This window comes from Aphidius gifuensis, linkage group LG2, assembly GCF_014905175.1.
Source record: "Aphidius gifuensis isolate YNYX2018 linkage group LG2, ASM1490517v1, whole genome shotgun sequence".
Classification (NCBI taxonomy): domain Eukaryota; kingdom Metazoa; phylum Arthropoda; class Insecta; order Hymenoptera; family Braconidae; genus Aphidius; species Aphidius gifuensis.
In genome coordinates, this window is record NC_057789.1 from 28,406,643 (window position 1) to 28,424,226 (window position 17,584).

The 17,584-nt window shown below is 27.8% G+C and overlaps 7 protein-coding genes and 1 pseudogene across 8 annotated transcripts; 3 read left to right on the plus strand and 5 right to left on the minus strand.

Annotated features, from left to right (window-relative positions):
- The first annotated feature begins 218 nt into the window (after positions 1–218).
- LOC122850207 (histone H2A-like) lies at positions 219–694 on the plus strand. The gene has a single exon (XM_044149291.1). It carries the CDS (start codon positions 267–269, stop codon positions 642–644), a length of 378 nt encoding a protein of 125 aa, XP_044005226.1. The 5' UTR covers positions 219–266; the 3' UTR covers positions 645–694.
- Positions 695–1,445: 751 nt separating this feature from the next.
- Positions 1,446–2,991, minus strand: LOC122850154 (annotated as a pseudogene).
- Positions 2,992–4,348: 1,357 nt separating this feature from the next.
- On the minus strand, positions 4,349–9,389 carry LOC122850205 (histone H3). Of its 2 annotated transcripts, XM_044149289.1 has the most exons (2): positions 9,372–9,389; positions 4,349–4,759 (listed from the first exon to the last, which is right to left on the minus strand). In XM_044149289.1, the coding sequence occupies exon 2, from the start codon at positions 4,757–4,759 to the stop codon at positions 4,349–4,351; it is 411 nt and encodes a 136-aa protein (XP_044005224.1). In that variant the 5' UTR covers positions 9,372–9,389. The 2 variants fall into 2 exon arrangements, with proteins under 2 accessions (XP_044005224.1, XP_044005223.1); XM_044149288.1 differs by lacking the exon at positions 9,372–9,389 and having other exon boundaries at positions 4,349–4,785.
- LOC122850218 (histone H4) lies at positions 5,053–5,451 on the plus strand. Its single transcript, XM_044149300.1, has one exon. It carries the CDS (start codon positions 5,081–5,083, stop codon positions 5,390–5,392), a length of 312 nt encoding a protein of 103 aa, XP_044005235.1. The 5' UTR covers positions 5,053–5,080; the 3' UTR covers positions 5,393–5,451.
- On the minus strand, positions 5,972–8,818 carry LOC122850686. The gene is made up of 2 exons (XM_044149819.1): positions 7,992–8,818; positions 5,972–7,952 (listed from the first exon to the last, which is right to left on the minus strand). Exons 1-2 carry the CDS (start codon positions 8,779–8,781, stop codon positions 6,070–6,072), a joined length of 2,673 nt encoding a protein of 890 aa, XP_044005754.1. The 5' UTR covers positions 8,782–8,818; the 3' UTR covers positions 5,972–6,069.
- Positions 9,390–9,455: 66 nt separating the features above from the next.
- On the plus strand, positions 9,456–11,968 carry LOC122850111 (MAU2 chromatid cohesion factor homolog). The gene is made up of 5 exons (XM_044149136.1): positions 9,456–9,743; positions 9,819–9,995; positions 10,088–11,067; positions 11,160–11,362; positions 11,447–11,968. Exons 1-5 carry the CDS (start codon positions 9,519–9,521, stop codon positions 11,641–11,643), a joined length of 1,782 nt encoding a protein of 593 aa, XP_044005071.1. The 5' UTR covers positions 9,456–9,518; the 3' UTR covers positions 11,644–11,968.
- A 716-nt stretch (positions 11,969–12,684) lies between these two features.
- On the minus strand, positions 12,685–13,786 carry LOC122850181 (NADH-quinone oxidoreductase subunit B). The gene is made up of 3 exons (XM_044149258.1): positions 13,690–13,786; positions 12,952–13,494; positions 12,685–12,877 (listed from the first exon to the last, which is right to left on the minus strand). The coding sequence occupies exons 1-3, from the start codon at positions 13,709–13,711 to the stop codon at positions 12,780–12,782; spliced, it is 663 nt and encodes a 220-aa protein (XP_044005193.1). The 5' UTR covers positions 13,712–13,786; the 3' UTR covers positions 12,685–12,779.
- Positions 13,787–13,852: 66 nt separating this feature from the next.
- On the minus strand, positions 13,853–16,288 carry LOC122850687. Its single transcript, XM_044149820.1, has 5 exons — positions 16,106–16,288; positions 15,564–15,690; positions 14,993–15,483; positions 14,620–14,902; positions 13,853–13,911 (listed from the first exon to the last, which is right to left on the minus strand). Exons 1-5 carry the CDS (start codon positions 16,217–16,219, stop codon positions 13,853–13,855), a joined length of 1,074 nt encoding a protein of 357 aa, XP_044005755.1. The 5' UTR covers positions 16,220–16,288.
- Between the last annotated feature and the right edge of the window lie 1,296 nt (positions 16,289–17,584).

Consider the following 17,584-nt stretch of genomic DNA (forward strand, 5'->3'; position numbering starts at 1 on the left):
TACAAATGCTCTGTTCTCTCACGTGAATGGTGCGCTCTTTACAATTTAATGCTATCCTTTAGTTAGACAAGGAAACATGATTATTGCTTGTTTGACTCGTGTGATTGGACAAAATTTCTCAGACGCAATGTGATTGGAGCGCAGTCGCCCCTCGAAAGAGCATAAATACGTATCTGTCGGGCCTCATTTTTTTTATTCTCATTCAGACCACTGTACACGTCGTGTGTATCGTTTTCTACAAGTCTACTCAACTCACATATTACATCATGTCTGGCCGTGGCAAAGGAGGCAAATCAAAGGGAAAGTCAAAGACACGTTCAAACCGTGCTGGACTTCAATTCCCAGTTGGACGTATTCATCGTCTTCTTCGCAAGGGTAACTACGCTGAACGTGTTGGTGCTGGTGCACCAGTCTACTTGGCAGCTGTCATGGAATACTTGGCTGCTGAAGTTCTCGAGTTGGCAGGTAATGCCGCCCGTGACAACAAGAAGACAAGAATCATTCCACGTCATCTTCAATTGGCAATCCGTAATGACGAAGAGTTGAACAAACTTCTCTCCGGTGTTACAATTGCACAAGGTGGTGTCTTGCCAAATATCCAAGCTGTTCTTTTGCCAAAAAAGACTGAAAAAAGCAGTGCTTAAGCAACAACAACGACTTCAACAAAAAAAAAACCAATCGGCCCTTTTCAGGGCCATCAAATATTTTTAATCTACGAATAACTCCAATTTCGAATCTACGCTAATGATTCATTGATAGTAATCAACAATTTCACATTGTCTTTATCTGTTTATCTAAAACAAAAATAAATTGACTGCACAACGTCTCCATACAAATTACTTTGAGACAAATAACTATCGATTTTTGCCAAGCCCAGACTTGAGTCTTGACAGCTATCGTAAAATAAATACTGAGAGAATCGATCTATCGAAGTTTCCTCAATGATTCGATACGATACCAAGGATGTAGACAGCCAATACCATGAAAGAGACATAAAAGGTGCTCAATTAGTGTTCAAAATTTTAAATTTAAAATTACGATAATTTTTATTTTTTAGAATTATGTGATTTTTATTTTTCTTTCTATAATTTTAATACTTTTTTTTTTTTTTTTCATTTATTGTAAATTTAATAATACTAATAATAAAATAAATAGTCATTTTGAATTTGTTTTTAATTAAAAAACTTTTTTTGTTTTTGTTGGGTTTATTTAAAAATATGGATAATTTATAGTACAAGTTAAAAAAATTTTGTATAATTTACATGGACCATTTGTTGTTTATTTTACAATTTAAAAATCACAGAAAAAGGTAAATAAAAAATTTATTTAAATATAAAAAATTAATATAAAAAATATTAAATAATATATACACTAAAAATTGCTGTAAAAAAGTTAAAAAAAATTATTTGGTATATAAATTTGGTGCTGTTAAAAAAAAAGTACGATTAGTAAATTCGATCTTGATATCCACTATCAGTCAGGAGATGATTTCGTTTGAGGTGTCCACCTGGAACTTGATGATGTCTTTGTCCTGGTGGTGTTATGGATGAAAACATACTCTGTGTATGTTGGGCCATCATATTTCCCAGGTCACATGGCATTGGATCTGTCCAAAAAAAATCATGATTAAGTGCAGAATCAGTGTCCAAACGTGTGTTTGGATCTAGAGCTAATAATTTATCAATAAGATCACATGCATACTCATCTTTTACAAACGGCTTCAATTTTTCTACAACTCTTCGCTGTTGTCCTCTTGGTAATTGGATCCTATTGAACAGCTCCAAGTCCACAACTGAAGGCCACACATCCGTCGTTATTGATCCGCAAAATTTTGATATTATTATTAATTGTTCTTGCTCTGTTTTACCCTGCAATATTGGCATTCTATAGAAACAACAAAAAAAAAAACAAAACAAATAATTATTAGAAGATTATTTTTTTTTTGTTCATTTAATTTTAAAAATATATGCAAATTAACAAACCTCGTCCACATTTCTGCCATGATACAGCCAACACCCCAAAGATCAATCGATGTTCCATAATTTTTTTCTCCGAGTAATAGCTCCGGTGGTCGGTACCACAATGTCACGACTCCGTTTGTGTACCGGTTTGAATTACTTGATGATGTAGCTGTACTGAATGCCCTTGAAAGTCCAAAATCAGCCAATTTTAATGTTCCATTTTTTGTTATGAGAATATTTGATGCCTTCATATCTCTGTGTAACACCTGGAAAAAAATATTTTAGTTTTACAAAAATTTAATAAATTACCGAGTCAATGTATTTTATTTTTAAAATTTAAATTTAAATTACCTTGCTAGTGTGAATAAAGAATAGTCCATTGAGCATCTGTTGCATGATTTTTTTAATTTCTCCCAAATTGAATTTTACATTTTTGTTTGACAATAAACCAGCTAGATCATGCTCGCAAAATTCCATGATGAGATAATTTTTTAGCAATTTTTTTGATCCTGAAAATAAAACAACAATATTAATGATTATTTTTTTTACAATATTTTTCATTCAATGGAAAATGACAATTACCTGGTTTATAACAAACTTCGATGAGATTCACAACGTTGTCATGCTTCAATAATTTTAATATTTGGATTTCCCGTAAAGCAGTAATTGGAAACTGTAAAAAAAATATAATTTTCATTAATATTGTCGGCAATTTACATCTTCCATGATTCTATGTTATTTTTGCTTCAACTAACCCCTTCCGTTTCATTTTCAGTCATAATTTTTTTAATTGCCACAAATTTCCCATCTTTTTTATCCTTGGCTTTAAAAACTTTTCTGTAAATAAAAATATTATGAATTATACACTTGTTCGGGCTCAAATCTATTATTTTGTCATCAAAAAATTTAATATTTCAACCTACCCGTATGTTCCTTGACCAATTTTAATAATTTTTTCATAATTTTCCGAAACATTGGTGCTGTAGGGAAAATTAAAAGCTGCAACATATTTTTTCTTGTTGAAATCCATATTTTTCAAAAATAAAATTTACAAAATTTGTAGGCTGTGGGGCGTAGATCTCTAATTCAAAATCACGACGGGGATCAACCAGCCTCGACCTCACAGACAAAACTACTGAATTTTTCAAAAAACCTTTTTTTTATACAAAAATTTGAGACTCACAGAACGGACCATACCCAAAAATGGCTACTAAAAAAAAGAGAAATTTTTTTAAAAAAAACCATGAAAGTTTTAAGATAAATTGAAAAAAAAAACGCAGTGGAAATATTTCTCCGAAATGGGCCACAAACGGAGTAATCATGGAGAAATATTCCCATCGGAAAAATTTTTAATTTCTTCAAATTTCTACTAGAAAAAATGCGTCGGTAGATAATTTTCAAATTCGTAAAATAAATAGATTATAAATTTTTTTCCTCAAATATTTAATTTATTGATTTTTTTTTTTTCATATTTAAAAGTTTTCCCGTTTGTAATTTATTTTTATATTATTATTCATCAAATTATCTAAAAATTTAAAAATTAATTTTTTTTTTTTTTATTCTCGATGTTTTGATTGGTCGAGTAATTCAAAAAATACTTCAAAACCAAAAAAACCAGAGACTGTAGTCTTTAGTCTTGGGTATTAGTACGATAAATATGTACTGGTACTGGTATTAAAAGTGCAACTACCTTGATCACGGGCGTATTTCAATATTAAATGCATACAAATACCAGGGTGTACCAGGGAAAAATATTTTGTCGTTATAAACGCATCCCTGTGCATACCGTTTTACATCTATGCATGTGTGAATTGAGAATTCACATCTATATAGTGAATAGTGCATACTGGGAATTTCAAAATTCTGCTCTCTATAAGGGTTAACTAAATTGGTAAAAATACGACAAATAGTAAAAATAATATTAAATAAAAATAAAAAAGTAAATAAATAGACGACAAATTCCACTACAAAAAAAATCAATGACAATTAAAAAATTAACTATTTAAAATATTATGGATTTCTACATGATTTTAAAATTTAAATTTCAAGACATTTAAATTTAAATAAATTGAATATCAATCATCAATATAAACAAAGATTTTATTTGATTTATTATTGAGACAAGTCAATAGGCAACACGAGTTTGTTGAATAGAGGAAGAAAAACAATAAATAGTTCATTATTTAATCATGTAAGCAAGTGAATTTAAATTCAGTTGTTGCCAACCCACAGCCAATCGACGATGGATAAATGCATGCTATGTTAAAGGTTTATTTGATCAGGGTTAATTTAGAGAAAAATAAGAAAAAAATCAATTGAAGAATGTTTTCAAGTTTAAATAATTTATGGCCCTGAAAAGGGCCGATTGTTTTTGTTTGTGTGATGAATTAAGCACGTTCTCCTCGGATACGACGAGCCAACTGGATGTCCTTGGGCATGATGGTTACACGTTTGGCGTGGATTGCACACAAGTTGGTGTCTTCAAAGAGACCAACAAGATATGCTTCACTGGCTTCCTGGAGTGCCATAACAGCTGATGACTGGAATCTCAAGTCGGTCTTGAAGTCCTGAGCAATTTCACGAACAAGACGCTGGAATGGCAACTTGCGGATCAAAAGCTCAGTACTTTTTTGATAACGACGGATTTCACGAAGTGCAACTGTTCCTGGACGATAACGATGTGGTTTTTTTACACCTCCAGTTGCTGGTGCACTCTTACGAGCTGCCTTGGTGGCGAGTTGTTTACGTGGAGCCTTGCCTCCAGTTGATTTACGAGCGGTTTGCTTGGTACGAGCCATGTCGAATGTTGCTGTGCGTTGTTGCTTGGTCGATGAACACAAGTGAAATGCGATTTTCGCAGTTTGGGGCCACAGTTTTGTCAACTCTGGAGCGCTGGTGTGCTGTACGCTCATTGGTTGTTAGATGAAAAACGGGAGAGCACAATTTTTCTATTGGCTGTTGACTGGAAATTGTAAGAACATTTTTTTTTCATTGGCTCAGAGCCAAAAAGTGAGGGTAAAATGTGCACGAAAAAATCGACAAAACCGCGATTTTTGGCGTTCTGAGCATCAGTTTAGACTTGTTCGTCAAACAGTAAACACATCCACAAACTATTCAATATGACTGGCCGTGGTAAAGGAGGCAAAGGACTTGGAAAAGGAGGCGCAAAACGTCATCGTAAAGTATTGCGTGATAATATCCAAGGTATCACCAAGCCAGCTATCCGTCGTTTGGCTCGTCGTGGTGGTGTTAAACGTATCTCCGGATTAATCTATGAAGAAACTCGTGGTGTTCTCAAGGTTTTCCTAGAAAACGTTATTCGTGATGCAGTCACATACACTGAGCACGCCAAGAGGAAGACAGTCACTGCCATGGACGTTGTCTATGCATTGAAACGTCAAGGACGTACTCTTTATGGATTCGGAGGTTAATTTCAACATACATGACCAGCTAACAAAACAAATCGGCCCTTTTCAGGGCCATCAATTAAGTAAAACTATGCAATACTCATTAATTTTCGTACATTTCATTTTCATTAATATTTTTATTTAGAAAATAGAATATAGAGAAAGAAAAGTACAATATTGTATGCATTTGCATTTGTCAGTGTGCTAGTAGGAAAAATCAATACATTAGCGTTGCGCAGAAAAATAAAATATGTATTAAGCTAAAATACATGTGTAAGTTGCAATTTATAAATTATTAAATATTTATTTATATATTAAAAATAAAAATTCACACATTTTCAATAAATAATAATATTTTATTTTACACAACAATATTTCTTGAAGCTAAAAAAATCCAAGCATACATTCTTCATCAAATTAAATATTTCAAGATTTTTTTTTTTTTGTTTATATTTTTATCTAAATTTAAATTCTAATTTTCATGGAAAACATTTACAATATAATTATTTACTTAATCAAATCATTTATAAATTATTTTTTAAATAACAATTTTTAATTATTAAATTTATCTTTTTTTTTTTTTTAAATCACGTCATGTTTTTTTGTTATTTATTTACATTGTCATTATGTTTGTTTAACGACTGTCTCACTGATACAATTAGTACTAAAAAAAAATATATATAATTTAAAAATAATATAATTTAATGACAGCCACATTCATCAGCAATCATATCAAGTTTATTTTGAAGTACAAGACTACTATCCTTGGCCATATATAAAACTGACAATGGTGACAATTTACTTGGTGTACAACATGGCTTTGGTACTTCTGGATAATGATAACTCATCAACATTTGTACAACAGCATGATTAGTGATACCAACATTTGTTCCCATGACAAAGCTACACTCACCACGACAAACTGAAAACTCATATCCAGGTGGTTCAACAATTGAATTGTGATATCCAATTTTTGCAAAATCAACATGATGCTTTTCCAGTCGACAATGTTTCTTTTTTTTTGATTTTGAATTAAGAAACGTACCATTAATTTTACTCATTAAATCACTCAATGAACTAACGTCTCTTTTTCTTCTTCTTGTATAAATTTCAAAATCATCTTCAAAGTGTAATTGGATTCTACTATTTATTGTATTTTTATAATAACTTATTATAAATGGCTGATATTCCAAGTCACCATCAAATCCAATGACACCAAATTTTTCTGGTGTCATTTTATCATTATAATTTTTATACTCATCAGTTACATTTATATACAATCCATAATTTTCACTTGGATCATCAGTCCAAGCTTCAAGACAATTCGTCACATTAAAATCAATCCAACCATAGAAATTTTTTAGCACATGTATTGAATCAACCAATTGATGTTTAGGTTGATCAGTGTCTTCAGCTTTTAATCTAAGCCAAATACTAAGATTAAATTTATGTTTATTACCATCATTTATTTTAAATCTATTATCAATATATAATTTTAATGTTGCTTCAATGAGAATGTCATTTTTATCAGTTACATTATCAACATCAAACCACATTCTTTTAACTTTTTTAGCTTTTTCACCATCATCATCAAGTGGTGAAAATGCTATTATTGTATCACTTTTACTTAACGAGTCATTTTCATCAACATCATTATTTTTATTTTTATTATAAATATCTAGCATAAATTTTGATGCTGATATTTCTTTTTCAAATGTTGTGTTTAAATTAGCTGGTGGATTGAATCCCATTCTTTTAAAAAAATCAGTTAAATAACTTTCAACTGTTATATATTCTTCTTCTTCTTCTTCATCATCATCTTCATCATCTTCTTCTTCTTCTTCATATTTAATTTCATTACTTTTTGTTTTATTAATTTTGCTACTTGTTGTTTTTTTATAGAAACTTATAATAAATGGCTGATATTCTGATTCACCATTGAATCCAATGACACCAAATTTTTCTGGTGTCATGCTGTCTTTGTAATTTTTTTTTTTATCAGTTACATTTATAAACAATCCATAATTACTAGTTGGATCATCAGTCCAAGCTTTGAGACACTTTGTCACATTAAAACTTATCCAGCCATAATAATTTAGTGGCACACGTATTGAATCAACCAATTGATATTTAGGTTGTTCATTGTCTTCAGTCTTTAATTTGAGCCAAATACTAAGGATAAATTTATAATTAGTATTATCAATTATCATAGATGTATATTTATTATTATCATTCTTATCATTTATTATAAATGTATTATCACGATATAAGTGTAATGATGCTTCAATGATAATACCATTATAATCAGTTATATCTTCAACATTAAACCACATTGTTTTAACTTCTTTAGCTTTTCCACCATCATGATCAATTGGTGGTATAATTTTTATTGTAACATTTTGATCAACCATTTTCTTTTCTTTTAAAATACCTAGTGTATATTCTGATGCTGATTGTTTTTTTTTCAATGATGTTGTGTTTAAAGAGTGTTCTGGATTTAGTCCCAATCTTTTAAGATAACCACCTAGATAACTTTCAGCTGTCATGTATTCTTCATCATCATCATCATCATCATCATCGTCATTATCATCACCATCATCTTCTTTTTCTTCTTTTTCTTTTTCTTCTTTAATTTCATCACTTTTTGTTTTATTAATTTTACCATTTATTGTTTTTTTATAATAACTTATTACAAATGGCTGATATTCCAAGTCACCATCAAATCCAATTACACCAAACCTTTCTGGTGTTATTTTATCCTTGTAATTATTATATTCATCAGTTACATTAACATACAATCCATAATTTTCATTTGGATTATCAGTCCAAGCTTTGAGACACTTTGTCACATTAAAACTCATCCAGCCATAAAATTTTGCTGGTACATGTGTTGAATCAACCAGTTGATGTTTAGGTGGTTCATTGTCTTCACTTTTTAATTTAAGCCAAATATTAAGAATAAAATTATAACTATTATGATCATCAATTATAAATGTATTATCACGATATAATTTTAATGATGCTTCAATAAGAATTCCATAATTATCACTTATATTTTTAATGTCAAACCACATTCTTTTAACTTTTTGTGCTTTTTTATTATTTTGATCACGTGGTGAAAAACGTATTATTGTATCATTTTTATTTACAGTGTTATTGTTATGATAAATATCAAGCATATATTTTGATGATTGTATTTTTTTTTTGTATGAATTTATATTGTTTAAATTATTTGATGGTTTTATTTTGATTGATTCAAGATATTCACTTATATAATTTCCAACTGTTTGATATGAATTAGTTACTTCTTTATCTTCATAATCATCATCTTCAGTTTTATCACTTTTTGTTTGATTTATTAACAATATAAATATTACTATTTTAAATAAACTTTTTTGTTTTTTTAACAACATTTTTTTCGACAAGTTGAGGTTATATACTTTTGTGATGAAAAACAATAATCCTTTCAGTGACAATAATATTTTTATGAAAACATGTGTTGAATTGGAAAAAAAGAAAAAAAAAAAACACATGTGTATTTGAGTTTTGTAAATACCTTATCCCTACTTTTCTGTTTGTTTTGAATTTTTCGGAGCATCACTTTGTTTATGTTTATTTATTTATACGAAAAAAAAAAAAAAATAAAAACATTTACAATAATATTTGATTTTAAAAATTTAAACAATTATAAAATTAATTTTATTTTACTATCAAATTAAATTAAAAACTATATTTTCTCATGTAAATTTAAAAATTAATAAATAAAAATTTTAAAAATGCAATTTCACGGGTTCAAAGCCGAGCTAAGACATTTTTTTTTTTTTCTAAATTTTTATTTTATATTATCATAGCTTTGATTAGTTAATAAAAATATATTTAAAAAATTAAAAATAATGTAATGTAATATCAACATATTGCTGTTAATTATTTAAATAATAATTACAAAAGTTGCGCACGCAAGCATTACATCCCTTCTCTCTCTTAATAATAACAAATGTATGTTTTTTTTTTTTTCCAACTCTTTCTCTGTCTCTCTCCCTTTCTCTCTGTATTTCTCTGTTTTATTAACCAGCTGTCTTTGTCTATTGGATCTCATCCCAATTCACAATATTCTCTCTCGCTGCTGATCCGCCAGGCCAGAAATGTCAAAATGGCGTCATCACAGGACGCTTGGTATCTTTCACTTCTTGGATTAGCTGAAACTTTTCGTACTTCAAATCCACCAAATATTAAATCGTGCATACAGTGTTTACAAGCAGTTTTTCATTTTAAACCACCACCAAGAGTTGAAGCCAGGACACATCTACAACTTGGCAATATTTTATTGACTCATACTAAAAATACTGCACTCGCGCGCTCTCATCTTGAACAAGCGGTTTGTTATTGTTTTATTAATTATTATTATTATAATTTAACTGTCAAAATAAACTGTTATTTATTATTGTTTTAGTGGAGCCTAAGTCAAAATATAAATTCATTTGATGATGTACGATTTGAGGCAGCAAGTATTGTTGCTGAGTTGTATGAACAACTTGAGCCAAATCTCAGTATGCCAATACTCAGAAAAGCAATTGAATTATCACAAAATAATGTCTATTGGCATTGTCGTCTTATATTTCAATTAGCTGTAAGTAAATGTCCAATTGATTTCATCATTGTTTTACCAATTAAAAATCATTAATTCAACATGTTAATTAATTAATTGATTTTTGTTAATAGCAAATGCATGCATCAGCACGAGATTTCTCAGCAGCTGATGGTTTATTAGAAGTTGGTATTGAATTTACACAACATAACAATGCAAGTTATACAAGATTATTATTTACATTAAGTAGATGTATGTTATTGTTGATTGATAAAAAATTTAATGAAGTACATCAATTACTTAATATTGCTGGACGTGGTGTTGATACATGGGAAGGTAGTATACATCAAAAAGAATATCTTAAAGTATACTTTTTAGTATTACAAGTATGTCATTATTTAATGGCTGGACAAGTTAAAAGTGTCAAACCATGTTTAAAACAATTACAACAAAGTATACAAACAATAATGTCACCAAATTGGCCATCAGATGAAATTGTTGCTGGTACAAATAGTGGTGATATGTTTATATGGATGCCAAAAGATCATTTATATGTACTTGTTTATTTAGTTACTGTAATGCATTCAATGCAAGCTGGTTATATGGAAAAAGCACAAAAATATACTGATAAAGCATTAACATATATTGAAAAATTAAAAAATACAGATAATAAACCAATTTTATCTGTATTTCAATTAATGTTACTTGAACATATTGTTATGTGTCGTCTTGTTATGGGTAATAAAAGTGTTGCACTTGCTGAAATATCACAAGCATGCCAATTATGTAGAAAACAAAGTAAATTATTACAAGGACATGGACCACAATTACATACATTACTTGGTTTATATGCTATGTCAATGAATTGTATGGATTCAGCTGAAGCACAATTTATAGCAACTGTTAGAACATCACAAGAACGTGAACTTGTTACATTTGCTAGTTTAAATTTAGCTATTGTTTATTTAAGAACTAAAAGAGATAAAGATTTAACTGATTTATTAGATAGAATTAATCCAGAAACATTACCACCACATTCACATTCTTTAAAAGCTGCTGCATATTATGTACAAGGTTTACAAGCATTTTTTGGTGCAAGATACAATGAAGCAAAGTATGTTTTTTATTTTTTACTTGAATTAATTATTTATAATTATTAATGTTGATATTAATATTTATTTATTTGTTTTTTGTTTGTCATCAAAGGAGGTACCTGAGAGAAACATTAAAAATGGCAAATTCAGAGGATTTAAATAGGCTAACATCATGTAGTTTAGTATTACTTGGACATATATTTCTTTCACTTGGTAATGAGAGAGAATCAATGAATATGGTTACACCAGCAATGCAATTGGCATCTAAAATACCAGATGTACATGTACAATTATGGGCAACAGCAATTCTCAGGGGTAATTATTATTTATTATTTATTATTGGTATTAAAATAAATCATCATTTCTAATTATGAATTTTTATATTTTTCTACAATACAGATTTACACAATCGTAATGGTAATACTGGACGAGAGAATGATGCATATCAAATGCATTGTAATTTTTCACAAACATTATTAAAAGATCATTTTCAAAGTACACAAATGAATGAACACGTTCTTATTCAATGGACAGATGGTCCAATACCAGCATTACAAAACAATATACCACCATCAACATCTCGAGCAATTATTTAACTGGTGCAAGTGATTATTTATTTATTATTATTATTTTTTTTTATTAATGCAAAATTACTTAAGGTATTTAAAAGTCAGCTGATTGAAAATAAAACAAATTTTTAAAAATGAGGCAGCTTAGTTTTTTTGCATTTGTCACTACATAATTTGGTAATTTAAAAAAAAAAAAAAAAGACAAACAAAAATCAATGGGGCGAAAAATCAAATATTTATTTAATTTTTTTTCATTTTGGTAATTTGTACAAATTTTATAATTAATTAATTGGCAAGGACAACAAGTTTTTAGTTTCTGGAGAAATTTAAATATTGTTATTTTTACCAGTGAGCCAATAATAGTTTTAAAATGTGTAATTAATATAAATAATATTATTAAAAATTAAATGAAAAAAACAAAATTGAAAAAAAAACAATAAAATTATATAAAATTAAGTATTGAATAGCCTGACGTAAAATAAAACGTCACAGGGGCCTTAACACCAAGTGAATTTAAAAGATTGTTTTTTTTTTTTTAATTAAAGAAAAATTTCACTAGCATTTAATTACACTGGTGTACTGTAAATAAATTATTTCAATATAATTTAAAATATCATTTATTAGAAAAAGAAAAATATATATATTTTTTTTTTTTCATTAATATATAATTTAAATTTAATTTGAAAAATAAAATATGTCATTCTGTATGTCAGAATTAAAAAAAGAAATTTTCTTTTAAATTTATAAAATAATTGGCTTTAAAAAATAAAATTTGAATTTTTAATAATTAATTTTAGGTTTAATTTAAAACAACAAAAAAATATGTAGAAAATACAAAATGTTCATAAATATTGTGCAGGCTGTTTTATCACAAATGTATATGTATTTTTTAAGTAAAAAGAAATTTAAGAAAAAAAAAGAAAAAAGTATTTTTATTTAATTTTTTATCCAAAAAAAAAATAATAACAGTAAATAAAAACTGCATAAAGATATTTTCATTAATTTTTAATCTTGCAAAATATGATTAAACAAGATCTATATTTATTACTACAAAAAAAACATAATTCATATTTTTTAATTTATCAATTTTAATTTATTTTTACAACTTTATAAATCACTGATAATTATTTTTTTAAATTAAATTTTTTTATAAGATAATGTAACTATTTTCTGTACCAAACTTGTGCAGATTGCATTCTTTTAACTTTTTTTTGAAGTTGCAATACACCATAAAGAAGTGCTTCAGCAGTTGGTGGACATCCTGAAACAAAAAAAAAGTAAATATCATTGTCACCAAATGAAAAATGAATTGTTGATATTTCTTTAATAATTTACCAGGTACGTATATGTCAACTGGAACAACACGATCACAGCCTCTAACAACAGCATAACTGTAATGATAATAACCACCACCATTAGCACAACTACCCATTGAAATAACCCATCTTGGTTCTGGCATTTGATCATAAACTTTTCTCAATGCTGGTGCCATTTTATTAGTCAATGTACCAGCAACAATGATAACATCAGCTTGACGAGGTGATGCTCTAAATACAACACCAAATCTATCCATGTCATATCTTGGTGCAGCAATGTGCATCATCTCAACAGCACAACAAGCTAAACCAAATGTCAATGGCCACATTGAACCCTTTCTTCCCCAATTTAATAAATCATCCATACGAGCAAGTGCATATTCAGCAGCATTATTTGTATTTTGAAATGGACTGTATGGAATTTTAGTTGCTTTGACTGGTACATCATCAACTTTATTATTATTTTCAACTGTTGTTGATATACATTTTACATTATTTATTGCTGGAGCCAATATACTCGGATTCTCACGTGATAAATATTTTAATCCAATACCTAAATTACCTGTAAATAGATTTTTTTTTTTTTTTAATTATATAATTTTTGACAAATTTATGATAAAACGTAAATATTGTTGACACATTAAACATAGGTTATGCACTGTTAATATATTTTAATTATTTATCTATTTAACAAAATAATAATTCATTCAATTTTTTAGTAATTTTAATTATTTAAACAACACAATTATTAACTTACGTGTTAATTTTAAAGACAACATTATTTATTTAATTATTGCCAAAAAAAAACAACAGAAGAATATATTTTTTTTTATTTGATTTTTTATTTTCTATATAATCATAATAATAATTTTTGAAAGTACAAATTTTATTCTACAGATTGCACTAGTTGTATGTACAAACTACAAACGCATATTTACCCTGTTGATGATAATTGCAAGACTTCCTGAAACTTGAAATACTTGAAGATAAATAATTTTAATAATAAATTATTGAATTTTGTCTTTTCAAAATAAATATTATAGTTGTTTAAAATTAGAACGTATTTGAGATATGGAAATTAAAGTAATATTATTAACTGATAGGTAGAATAAATAAAAATAAGAGATCATTAATGACTTTAATAGACTGACCTCTTCTTCATCTTTTTCTTCTTCTAATTGATTAAAAATAATTTTTGATGGTTGATAAAAATATAAAGTTAACAATAATATTATGCATATGATTACATTGTTAAAATTTTCAATCAATTTTGTATTATATACAAGATTAGAAGTCAGCTATCATTAGAAGCTTATGAATTGTCTAATTTTTGTTTTTTTTGGTCTTTTAACATAATTAACTGTTAAATATTCATATTCAATTGGTGTGTTAGGCATACCATATTTCCATGACATGACTACTTTCAATTTTTTTTTACGATTTCTCGATATTTCTTCTGCTTTTTTTATAAAATCAGAAGTTACACTAGTGAAAAAAACGCCAAAATGGTACAACTCTGGTGAATTTTCAAGAGCTATCATGGCTGTTTTATCTGTGATTTTACTGCTGAATGGTAAGTTCAATACCAACAGATTTTTGAGCAATTTAATTGAAGAATCAGTGACTTTATAAGGCCCGTAACAATCAAGTCTTCTTAAACAATTCAACTTTGAAATTGCTACTATACCAGCATCGGTTACCCAGTGACAATAAATTTGTAGTGTGTGTAATCGTCTCATAACATTGGCAATATTATATAAAAAATCATCAGCAACTCGGAATCTTTGAATAGTTAATCTCTTGATATATTCAAAAGCATTTGTGCGATCAATTATATTTCCACGATATTTACACTCGTCATAACGGCGTATCATCGCAGGATCCAGCGCAAGCATATTATCGACCAATGTGTTGCTACAGATCATACCGCCAATTTGAGTTTGTCTCAAGGCCTTTAGTTCAGTAACCACCTGCAAAACAAATAATTTTTAAGTACCTATATATGTAAAGAATAAAAATAATATTTTTTTTTTTTGTAATAGATATAAAGTATAACTTACACTAGTAAACTCGTCTGGAATTATAGCGTTGTCCGCTATGCATCTAGACCAATTTGACAAACTCAGTTCAGTCAGTGTATCAGCAACGTTTAACAATGAATTGAGTAAAGTAAGAGGTACATCTGTACCGGGACTTGAAAAACATTGAAATATAATTTTCAATACTTTTAGTTTAGAAAGACTTGTAAATGCATTATCTAATATTGCATCTTCAATATACTTGATTCTTATTCGAAGTTTTACGAGATTTGGACAAGATTCATTGATGACTGGCACTATGTTACAATGGCCATAAGCTGTCGCATCTAATTCTGTTAAATAACGACCACATTTATCAAGTAGTGATTTCAAAAAATTGAATTGTCTATCGAGTGTTGGATAATGTTTAATTAAATAATTTGGATACTCATCAAATTCCCAATGAGTTAGTTCAAGTTTTGTGACATTAGACCAAGAATAATAATCAAGGGCTCTTTTCCATTGTTTGCATACTAAAAAAATAAATTAATTGTCATTATTAAATAATTTTTCTAAATTAAATAATTTATCTTATGTGTTAATATTATTATACCCAATGCAAATTTTGGTCTTTCACATGCTGGAATATACATGAATATTTCAGCCAGGCAATATTCATTAACACGTTCAATTAACAATTTATCTTTGGCGTATAAATCATCATCATGATGACAATTTATCTAGAAAAAAAAAAATCAATATTTATTACTGTTATTAATTATTTAAACTTAACGCGGCTATTGGCACCTATTCCGTCAATTTAGAATGAATATAACGTGTGATCTAGAGTGAATTTAGACTTTCGGTAAGTTTCAGCTAGAGTGTGAAACCGGCAGAAGAAAGTCACGAGGTATTTTATGTACATGTGCGAATTTTGGCACAAAACCGTATGACTGTGTAAACAAGAGTTGTATTTAAAGGGGATACAATTTGTCTGCTAATCACACTTTATTATCAATTTATTTATTATCAATTAATTTATGTTATTAGTTTATCAAATATTGTTATCAGTACTGCATATTAGACTTGCATAAAAAAACATGCGTGTGGACGCATCGCTTGAAAGCATGGAGTATAACGTTAGTTTAAACTTACCTTATTATTTATTTTGCTTATCGAACGTGTTATAATTTGACGCGTGACTTTACATTTTTTTTTTACCAAGTTTTTGTTCCACTCTGGTTCATGTAATCTTTTGATCTGACTCATATTTGATAATATGTGGTATCGGATTGTTGTTTAGGGATGTCCAACACCAGTTTCAGAGTGTTGTGGAGGGGAGGATGTTCTATTATTTTTACATTATGAAAAATGCAATACCAACCCCAAAAAAATAATTTTTTTTTTTTTTTTAATCTATCATAAAACGTTTTCTTTACCATATTTGACCTTATTTCATAATAAAAAAATATTTATTGACTTATTTTATTCAAGTTTATTTATCCAAAATATAATTTCCTATAAATTAAAAATTATGTTAAAATTTAATGTTGGCCAACTTGTAATTTATTTTTCCTGTAGAAAAAATTATTTCTCCTGAGAGATTTTTGCTCTAAACTATCAATCATTGTTTTTCCTAATTCCTAGTAAATTTTTAGAATAATTTAATTAATAATATTCTGCTAATAAAATATAAAAAATATCCATTAGTTTTCATAGTAGAATCGGCAATTGCCGCTAGCACCGAAAATAGACGATTTTAAGAGTTTTTATTAGGCAAACATGACAGAAGGTAAGCAAAAATATATTTGAATTAAATTTACAACAACAACAACAAACCACTTTTACAATAAATAAATACTTTCTTTATGTGATGTTTTCTTGATGAATTACTTGAAAATACCGGTATCTAAGGCAAATAAATAAATATATATATATATATATATTAGCTTAAATCTATTTCTATGTGTATATTTTTGAAAATAAATAAAATTTGGTAGTAAAGTTTTACCAGCTTCATGTTATCCCGATAAAAGTGTACAAAAAATTGTCTTTCATATGAATATTTTTACAAAGTGTCTATTTTGAATGACTAATAAATAGTAAAATATTAGTTTAAACCAGTTTAAACATTTTAAAATTCATGTACTCCTGTTATTTTACTTTAAAAAATCGTCATATTCAACAACCATATTCGGTATGATTTTATAAATATTAAAAAAAAACCTCTTTGCTGTAAAATTCACATGATCCAACTATTTATTTCTCCAGAGAAAAAATATGTCAGTTTAAACAATTTCCTGTCCATAAATTAATTACTCAAATTAACAATTAAAATTATAATTATTTTCTTTATTACAATTAAAAAAAAAAAAACATATTAACAATTAAATTTTCCAGTTGAAATTCAACAGTAAATATTACTTTAATGTAAATTAATTAAACCAGATGAAATTATTTTATTGATAACATTATCTATTATATATTTAAAAAAAAATATATAAACACGACTAAAGCCCCATCTATATGAATTTTCCGTTCGATTGTCCAATGAGAATTGAGTAAATTCTTGAAGCAGTCAATGTTACCTCTTGCAATTTCATGTTTGTCTAATATTGTGTTACTGAAACTAGT